Below are 10,730 nucleotides of genomic sequence, written 5' to 3'. Positions count from 1 at the left end.
ATATAAACTCTGTACAATATATATACAGTTCTGACTTTTTTTCTCACAATTGCAAGATATAAACTCGCAATTGCGAGTAATAAAGTCCAGTTCTGAGGAGAAAAAAGACTATGTTCTCAGAATTGCAAATTTATAAGTTTATATCTCGCAATTCTGACTTTATAACTCGCAATTGCGAGTTTATATCTCACAATTCTGAGAAAAAAGTCCGAATTGCGAGATGTAATTTCCCAGTCGGATAGTCAGAATCGTGAGATAAAAAGTCGCTATTACCTTTTTATTTTTTTTATTCAGTGGCGGAAACGGGCTCCCATACTTTTGACCTTGTTCATAAAATGTGTAAAACTATTTAAATCTTAATTTCTAATTAAAATTATGCCACTTTAAAAATAAATTTACTAAATACCACTGAAGTATTAAAAATAATTTTTAAAATTAATCATACAATTTAAATAATTAAATAATTACAAAATAAATACATTTCTTTATTAATTTTTTTAATTATTACTGTTGTTTATATATTTATTTTTTTGCTGATTTTCCCCTGGGCCTGTAACCTGTATGAAATAACAGATGCTATTATTTTATTTTGTGTTTTTCAGTAACAAAAACTTTTTTGCACAGTCTGTTAGTCTCAGGGCAAGACATTACTGTAATGCCTTACTCCAGTTAACACGAAAACCTGTGAAGAGCACTTTTGAGTGCAAAGTGTCATTAGCAATCTGAAGTGTCACATTACAACAGTCCAGTATATCCAAATGTTCACAGACAAGAAAAATCTGTTATTAATTCAATTAATGCTTAGTTCTACATATCCAATACCGGTGCAAGAGAATCTTCTGGTAGTTAGAGAGAGTTTTGGACAAAAGATGGATTGCTTGTGCTCTGACACTAGCGTAGCTTTAGCTGAAGGGGATACGACTGGATCTTGTAATGCTAGCCATGAAATTCAACTCTGGAGACCGATCAATTATAAAGTAGGCCAATGTCAGGGACCTTTAGTGACACTCTCTCCTGCCTGCTATCTCTCTTGAAAACATTTCGGCACTATTCATCGGAACAATAGAAGAATAGCGGCAGTTTCATTTTCCGAGTCTCACTGTGGTTTCAGGAAATAGCAGAAATGCACACAGGTTTGTTCATTCTCTCTCTTAGCACCCAGATTTCTACATGCTTTGCAGCACTGAACAATATGTACCATCAAGGAGTTACTGAACCTTTGCTAGATCATGTAATATTCTAGAAACAATATCACATTTCATGCATAGGCACACAGTGAAATTACAAGAACCATCTTTCTCATAAAAGGTCTATCAGCATTTTATGACATAAGCATCATTCTTTTTATGCTTCGTTGCAATTTCTATTATATTCACTTCAGGCTTTAATGAGGATCTGGAGCCGGTATCAAAATCTGCCGTGCATCCTGTTCAACACTGTGTCATTTTAGGCTTGTATTTTAGCATTGCAGGTTTATGTGTGATCTGAGTGCCCCTCATTTATAATTTAAGCATCTTTTATTGGGTTGCACATTATTTATAAGCTTTAAAAAGGGAGCTGTGCCAGCTGTGCCCTCTCACTCATCCTTTAGAGATCCTGTCTTGTCATTAGACCAATCCATCATATACCAGAAATAAAACTATACCATTTAGAGCAGGGGGTTTTAACCTTTACAGACCCAGGAAATCGAAGCAAACCAGTATCAAAAAGCTAGATGTGGTAACACTTCATGACAATTCTCAGATTATGTATTTAAATAGCTCAAAAATTTGGAAATGTCATGAAAAGACAGAACAACAATAGTCAGCGTAGAATAATCTAAGAAATCTCACAGAAAGAGTGTTCAGGTGAATCTCGCAAGAAATGTCCAAAAAAAGCAAAAACTCTCTAACATAATGTGAAAAAAAACTAGCTTCATGCCTACATATATATCATACCATTGCTGTATTGAATTTATTTGTGATGATTTGAATAAAAATGTAAATTTCTCATGTTATATTGTGAGAATCTGAAAGCCAAGTGTACTTAATTATAATGGAAATCATGTTACAGTGCAAAATATATATAATCCTAAATAGAATCCTGAAAAAATAATCATGGTTTACACAAAAATATTAAAAGAAATGTTTCTTGAGCACCAAAGTATTTCTGAAAGATCATGTGACACTGAAGTAATGACTGCTGAATATTCTGCCTTGCCGTCACAGGAATTAATTAATATATTAATATTGTAAAGTATTAAAATTTTAAAAATACTATAAAATATTACTGTTTTTACTGCAGTTTAATGAAATAAATGCGGCACTGGTGAGCATAAGAGACCCCAAACTTTTTTATATTATCTTCCCAGACCCTCATAGAATGTTGAATATAGCTAAACATCTGTGTTTTATAATTGGCTAGAGGTAATAAAAATCATTTTTATTCACTCAACATGCAAATTTTTATATATACAATAACAAAACGTAACCTGATATTGTTACATTGGCACTACCTTGTCCAGTCAGTTCAAGCCAGGTCACTGGGTTTGAGATATTGACCTGCTCCACTGCAGCACAGCTCTGTTGTGTGCCATGTGATCTTTCTCCATCACAGACAGACACAGTTTTGTGTTTTTCCATTTAGAGCACAGTGTGGTCACTTGAAAATGTCTGCCGGCTACATTAGGTTAGATAATGCAATCGAAGCTCTGGAGATCAATACAGCCTTCTCTCTCACTCATTACAAGGCCTGTGATCATGCACCAAAGTCACAGTGACTTTCAGTCAACATCTGAGCTTGAAATTAAACCAAATTTGAGATTTTTTTATGAATCTGTCCTATCTGGAAAAAGATGGATGAGATGAAGCATAATTTTGATTCGGTTTTTAATTATAAAGACACTTATTTTAGTTACTGTAGTCACTAGTAGTCAAGGATGAATATTTAGTACTGTTATTAATTGTGTGGTACCAAAGGTAAAATGTAAAAAAAATGTGAATGTAAATACTAAATAATGTGAAATTCATAAGTCTGAACAATCCACATGATTTGAAGTATCATTCAATTTTAATAATTATGGCTAATCTAATAATCATAATGATTAATTATTGGGACATTACTTTTTTTCCACACACAGCTCTAATTATGAGCATTCAGCACTCATTCTAAACACTAAAGGCCACAGCACTTGTTTTAGTAGTGAAATTGGTAACGTTAGTGGTTAGTTAGTAGTTTGTGGTACACTGTTGTTGGGTTGTTCTCTAGTAATTACCACAATAAAAGGAATGTAGATTTACAGTCAGGAGCTTTACTTCCTGGTCCATTTGAAAGATGTCTAAGAGGTTGATTAGGTCTAAATGGATAGGATTAAAAATGCATCAGTATTGATCATAATGCCGGGAAAGAAAGCCACAATAAATGAATATCACTCTTCCAAAATAACGATAGTCAGCATACAGTACACTGTAAAATCCAATAGTTTACCTTACTTAGATTTAGTTAGTTATCTTTACTTAGTTGTTATACTTACTAGGTTTTATTAAGTTACAGCTACTTTCAAGGCAAATAAAACAATTTACTTACTGTTTTGAGTGACACTTACTTAAAATATTCAAGTAGCCACAAAGGAACCAATGACATTAATAAACCAGTGAGAGGCAGCCGTGCACTAATATGTTGCTAATGTGCAACATAACAACAGAAGAAGAAGAAAAGAAAAATAGTCTTAATAAACTTTTCACCCATTTCCTCCATGTCTGCAGTTATCTTTCACTAGTTGCATTAACTCGTTTCCCAAAGTCATCTTGAATGTTGAATTTTCAATACAACTGAAATATTTGAGAGAACATCACATAAGCTGACTTCATAAATTGATGTTGATTTTCCTAAAATGTGGGGTTTTTTTAAATTTACCATTATAGTGATTAGCGTTCCCTTTGGTTGGGCACTTTGAACTTGGTTTACATTACTATAATTTTCTTCCTGTTAATGCAGTAATGCATTATGAAGTCAGAGTTATTTGATTTCAAAGGAAGAAAAATAATAAATAGGTTGCTTTTAGAAAGTGACCGATCTTCTAATTAAAGCATTAGTGCAATTATTGTGTGTGTTTATTAAACAACTTTATCAAATTTAGTTTTTCATAAATACCCTGAACTGCTTTTATTTGGGTTTATATAATCGCTATACTAAGTCATGAGTAAACCTAAATGGAAGGATCGAGTACCCCCCAACAGTTCTTTTTTTAGTTACTAGAACACTCGTGGAAGTAAGCTATACTAACTAAGCATTTGTCAGTACAACATACTATTCCTATTTCACTTGACTTAGTTTTTTCAAGGCAGTCGGTTTGCATGCTTTTTTTAAGTAAGCCCAACTAATTCGATTTTACAGTGTAAGCTCTAGAAAAAAGACTTTTTCAGATGCCTCATAAAAATGCCCATAAAATGTACAAGTCCATATAATAATAAATGATTAATTCAAAATGATTAATAATAAATTATTTAAATTGTGAAAGACATTTGTATAACATGTAAATATATACCATAATAGTATTTACTGCACAACTGTTCTCATTTATTGAACATTGATAGTAATAAGAAATGTTTCTTGAGCAGCAAAACCTCAAACTTTTAAAAGGTAGTGTGTGTGTGTGTGTGTGTGTGTGTGTGTGTGTGTGTGTGTGTGTGTGTGTGTGTACTTGTTTATGGTACATTGTGGGGACCAAATGTGCTAGACAGCTGCCGGAACATCAGAAAGTTTCATTAAGAAAGGTCTCAAAGTTCAAAAGCACAACACTCACTAGATACCACGGATCCTTGTGTGTGTTTGTCAAGGCATACTGACCTGCATTTGTAAAAGCATGCAGCCAGTTGTTTCTAGCACTCATACTGTATTTGTGAGCATGCCCACATGTGTCTGTATAGCACAAAGCAGTCTGCAGTGATTACTGTACCCAAGCAGCTGCAAGCTGCCGTTAGAGATCAGCGTTAATTACACAGCAGCCCTGATCTGCCGCCTTCCTCTAAAGAGCCCAGCTTAAACTCCCATCAGACCACTGCAGATTCAGGCCATGTGAGAAGCTGCTGGGATGCTGGGTATGATTACACTCTTGTTCTGTGTAACTTATCCTTCACAAAGAACAGCAAGGAAGAAGGATGTTTGAGGTAGATACCTCTCAGCTGGATTTTTTTTTTTTGTATTATAAACTTATATCAGTCTATATCATATCAATATCAATATACTATTATATTTTTAATTAGTTTTTATACCATTTTTATTTTAATTTTACAAATTTTTGGTTTTTAAAAAATACGTTTTTTTCACTTTTAGTTTATTTATTTTATTACTTCAAGTTAAACTAAAAGAAAATGAGAAATGATGGCTTTGAAACTATAGCTGAAATAAAATAATGTATATTCTTATACATATATTTTTATTTTATTTCAGTTAATGTTGTTTTTTTACGGTTTTAATTTTAGTTAATGATAATAACCCTGATCAGCATAGCATAATAGTACTGCAAATATTTGATCATATTGTGTGACATTTCAATCGGTAACACATGCAAACACACAGCCAAGCTTGTTGGTGTATTTGTAAAACTTGACTTTTTCAATATTTTTTTTCTCCATTCTTACTTTCAGTTGCTCATATTTTATTTTGTAATGTAATTATTTTATTTGTATTTAAATGTATTTTGTATAATTGATCAAATATTAATTATTTTATTTTGGATTATTTACTTTATTAATTGCCATTTTTTAGGACTAAAAATGCATCAGTATTGATCATAATGCTGAAGAAAATATAGAACTATTGCTTTTCACCAAGGCACTACAAATTTTGATTTTATTTTAGTTCAGTTACATACATATAATTCATTTTAGAAGTTAATGAAATGCCACATATTACCTCAAATTTTGGGTCTTGTTGTTGGAGAATCAGAGGACATATTGTGAGGTCATTTTGGCCCTGACAGCTATAGCGAAACAAGTACAAACATTCACATTTGTATCTTCACAGATCTTAAAATCCCAAAGCAGGTGTATTTGCAGGGGGTTTCATGCTGAGTAAGCAGCCAGTGGATGACTGTGCTATCTCATCAGCTGTTGGTGATAACTGTCGGTTTTCCTTCTCAGATTTCACTCTCCCACACCTGTTCTCGCCCCTGGCCCACCGCCCCGACATGCCCTCCACCTTCCCTTATGGTCGCAGTATGTTTACTGTAGTCGAATCCAAGATCAGGAAGATGAGCTCTCAGGTTTCAACGGACAGTTATGCATGGCGGTTCTCGCCAAACTGATTATCTCCCGAGATAAAAACAGTTCCTTTGTGAGCAATAGAGTGAGATATTCCTCATCTTATACCTCCCTCTCTGTGTCCCTTGGCTATTTTTATTAGTAGTTCCCTTTGTGCCAGCAGCCCCTGGTTCAGATAGCTTTAGAGGTAGTGTGTGTGTGTGTGTGTGTGTACAGGGAAACTCATAAATAACAGAGAGACTGACGATGACCCCTAAGGCGGTGCAAATCAGACCGGCTTTCCCGGGAATGGAGTCCTGTACACTAGTCCATTCTTTCGAATGAAAGACCTCTCCGTGTACAATTATTATCGGGTCTGCTGCATTCCAGCACTAAGTTGGCCAGAAAAACACAGCAGTTAAGCTGAATCAAATTCCCTCAGAGCTAGTGAAGGGCTGAATTTAATGGGGCCCCTAACAGACGAGTCAACAGAATGGGTCAGCAGTTGTCGTGACCCCTTGGCTCTTGTAGCCAACCACACTGGGACTCAGGAACATGAAGCTTTTATGATCCTTTCAGTGCTCAACTGGTCTCCATTGAGGTTCTACTACGGCCCTCCCATTTCCCACAAACCCTCCCAAAAGCCTTATCAAGGCATAATGTAGGGGGTTGCGCACAACATTAACCCCTGGGGCAAAACAAACAGAGATGGCCACGATGACGTCGTTTTATAAGAACACAGCGATTCAGAATTGTAGACTTGCTCATGTCTGTATTGTTAATGAAGTGTATCATAGTTTTGACTCACTTTTAAAAGGACAGTCATACAGGTTTGGAACATCATGAGGGTGAACTATCCCTGGTGTAAGTTTGTATTTATGTTTCGCTGACCAGTATTATGGAAGCTTATTTCCATTACGGAATAAAAACTAAAAAAGGTAATTGCGACTTTTTTCTTGCAATTTCAAGTTTATACAGTTATCTCAAAATTCTGACTTTTTCTCATAAATCTGAGTTTACATTCATGATTCTGACTTTTTTCTTAGAAGTGTGAGTTTACATTTCATGTTCTGACTTATTTGTCAGAACTTAGTTTATATCTCACAATTCTGACTTTTTATTAGAATTCTAGGTTTACAATCTGTGATTGTGACTTTTTTTTCTCAGAATTTTGAGTTTACATTTCACGATTCAGACTTTTCCTCAGAATTCTGAGTTTATATTTCTTGATTCTGACTTTTTTTTCTCAGAATTCTGAGTTTATATCTCGCGATTCTGATTTTTTCCCCCCTGAATGCTAGGTTTACATTCTGTGATTGTGATTTTGTTTCTTTCAGAATTCTGAGTTTACATCTCACAATTCAGACTTTTTCCCAGCATTCTGAGTTTACATCTTTTACATCGATTCGGACTTTCTAAGCAGAATTCTGAGTTTGCATCTCGTGATTCTGACTTTTTTCGCCCATTCTGAGTTTACATCTCACAATTCTGTTTTATTATTTCTCTGAATTCTGAGCATGCATGCAGTCAAGTCAGGTCAGCTCAGGTGTACAAAAAAAAACAGAACTGTGAGCTGAACTCAGAATCCAGGGAGAAAAAAAAGTTAGAATTGCAAGATGTTAACTCAGAATTCTGAGAAAAGAATTCTAATAAAAGTCTGAATTGTGTCCAAAAAAAGGAAAAAGAAAGAAGCAATAACATTTGTATATTTTTATTCCATGGTGGAAATAAGCTTCATGACTTCAGATGCGAGAGCCGTCTCTAAAATTCCCCTAAAAAAAAAGGTAATCAGACCACACATTTGAATGCAAAATTCATATTGGTTACAATGCAAACTAAACTCAGAGCAAACTGCACGAATGTCACGTTGTACTACATCCACTGATCATATCAGCACATTATGGATATTCAAGAAAATGCAAATCTGTTCGATTTGTGAAACAAAGTTATTTTGTTTATATGAACAGTAAATTTTTGTTTAATTTTTTAGTTTAGCTTTATCTTATAATAATGTACAAGAGAAATGGCACATCTCCATCTAATGCTCTTCAGCGGAGACAGGCAGGCGCAGGGCATTGCCCACAGGGGCCACACATGCAGAGCGCTCATTGATTGGGTTCAGCTCTTCACGAGCATTACAGTGCTATATGATGGAATGAGTTTAGTGAATTATGCTCTTTTTTGACCATAGATGATGTGCTAATGCTACAAGCTAAATTAGGTTGGGAGTTGATGGTTTGATTGTCCCAGCAATGGTTTTCTAATTGGATATCCTCTTTATTCTCTGTTGCAAAGCACTCAGAAATGACTGAGGGTGTTGTGCATTATCATGCCTTGAAGTCTCTGATTAATCACTTTTTTTGACTAATCATGTTTACGTGAAATCTTTGTCCTGTGCCCGTTATGTGCGACACTATACACATCATTACCAGTCACTTATAATCAGTAATGGGCATACAAAGAAATTAATACAAGAAAATGACTCAACTATTTGGAAGCCAACTTCACACACAAATGATTCCCTGGAGGAAACTCTTCAGTGACAGACTTGTTGTTTGCTAGCAGGGAAAATCATAGCAATAAAAGAATATAAATAAAAATGAATAACTATGAAATGGCTACAAATGGGTTTTTTAAAAATAGAAAGCAAAATAATCAGACAACTTTAAAATAGAATTTATGGAATTTAGTGACATTGGTAATGTCAATCAAAATGAAAAAAGCAAAATTAAATAAAGAAAAATAGGAGCTGGACTGTTTTATATTTTATATTGACATAACTGCAAATGTACAACCACATTACAAGGCGATCATGTGATTCAGTCTCTGCTTCTTTCCATCACATCATATATTTCCTTTCAATTGACCTGCAGTGCTCCATTGTGAAGGGATAGTTTCATAATTTAGGTAGGGGGAATGCATAGCATGGCAAGTGCTTCCAAAAGCACATCTTCAACGCCATCTACTGGCTAAATTATATATAAATTATAATAATTACAATCTATATAAATAGGTATGCACATACTGGACTCACTACAGCTGTAGTTTCTTTTTTAAAGATTCTTTGTTCTAATAAGATATAGGCACAATGTAAAATGTGCTAGAATGTGCACTATCACGTCATCAAGAATTAATCCTGAGAGCAAACCGTCTGAAAAACCTAATTCATTGCTGGATGGTTATCAAACAATCCACTATTTGCTTTTTGCTCTTTCCCTAAATCTGTCAGTGTTTAATATATCTGACATATGTACAGATGATAAGAATGAGATCTTTATTTATTTTTGTAGAAAACACAGCAAGGCAGCTATATTCTCTAAGACTTTTTTGTTGATTATCCTTTTCCAAAAAAAAAAAAAAAGGCTGACAAATAAATGCATCTTCTGATGCAAATCATGTAATTTGCCTTGACACTATTTCTGTCATGACTTCACATCTGTGGCCACCTCACTGGTCAGAGTTTGGGGGTGACAGGTATCACCACTAGGTGGAGTGCTTACAGTCAGGAAGAGTGTAGTAGTATGACCAAGCAACAGTCTATGAGTATGACGTATCAGCGGCGGGGGTTTAGTCCAACCAGCCCAGCACTTTCCTCCCACAACCTTCTTGCCACTTCATCATCTTTTCCTTCTGGTGCAGGGTCTTTTTCAGCACAATCACTGCACAAACACATATACACAAGACATTCTGAGTTTACAAATGACTGACAAAGTGACAAATTATTGCATTTACCTGAAGTAGCAGCCAGACTTGCTCTCTAAGCCCTCAGTGACAGCGCAGTAGATAGAGGTCTGTGCACCCTGCCAGGGAGTTTTCATCAGCAGAATACAGGGCAGAGACAGTATAATCTTCAGCACTGGGAACCGTACCAGAATATGCCTAATCAGCTCTGTTCGAATCACTCCTGGATGCAGGCAGTACGAGGAGACTCCTGTACCTATGAGTATTCATGTAATTGCTTTATTTGTATATGAATATGTCACAAACTAGATTGCACATGGCACATGGCCACAGTATGTGACAAAACCAACCAAGTCGGAACACTAAAACATAGAATACTCTTTACTTTTTGCTCAAAATAAACAAACAACTTTGTTAGTTTATTAATTAGCTTGCAAATTAATTTTTATAGCAAGTTTGCTATACCAAAAACTGCAGTATATTTTACCTTTCATTCTTCGTGCAAGCTCTCTAGAGAAAAGTACATTGGCCAGCTTACTCTGTTTATAGCTGAGCAAAGGACTGTAAGGCCTTTTGTCAAAGAACAGGTCATCAAATTCAATCTTTCCTGTTAGAAAACAGTGACAAATATGGATACATATTGACTCAAAGGTTTCCATCCTTGTGGCATATTTACTTTAACATCTAAACTACTGTTCAAAAGTTTAGGATCAGTAAGATTTTATTTTGTAAAGGAATAAATACTTTTATTTATTATGTATATTTATATTTATTTATTTATTATGTATGTATGTATGTATGTATGTATGTATGTATATATATATATAT

General features: G+C 34.7%; 1 protein-coding gene across 2 annotated transcripts in view; it reads right to left on the bottom strand.

The window, feature by feature from the left end:
* Window positions 1-9,749: 9,749 nt before the first annotated feature.
* Window positions 9,750-10,730, bottom strand: part of LOC107681430 (retinol dehydrogenase 13-like) — a 3,476-nt gene continuing 2,495 nt past the window's right edge. For both annotated transcript variants that reach the window (XM_016477733.1, XM_016477734.1), the window contains 3 exons: window positions 10,390-10,509; window positions 9,954-10,158; window positions 9,750-9,880 (listed from right to left, as the gene is read on the bottom strand). In XM_016477733.1, the coding sequence (XP_016333219.1) occupies window positions 9,775-9,880; window positions 9,954-10,158; window positions 10,390-10,509 (431 nt within the window). In that variant the 3' untranslated portion in view covers window positions 9,750-9,774. The remainder of the gene's footprint in view (window positions 9,881-9,953; window positions 10,159-10,389; window positions 10,510-10,730) is intronic.

The sequence above is a fragment of the Sinocyclocheilus anshuiensis genome, unplaced genomic scaffold, assembly GCF_001515605.1.
Source record: "Sinocyclocheilus anshuiensis isolate Anshui unplaced genomic scaffold, SAMN03320099.WGS_v1.1 scaffold2066, whole genome shotgun sequence".
Lineage (NCBI taxonomy): Eukaryota > Metazoa > Chordata > Actinopteri > Cypriniformes > Cyprinidae > Sinocyclocheilus > Sinocyclocheilus anshuiensis.
The sequence above is the reverse complement of the archived record's forward strand: the minus strand, read 5'-3'. Positions and strand labels throughout refer to the sequence as shown.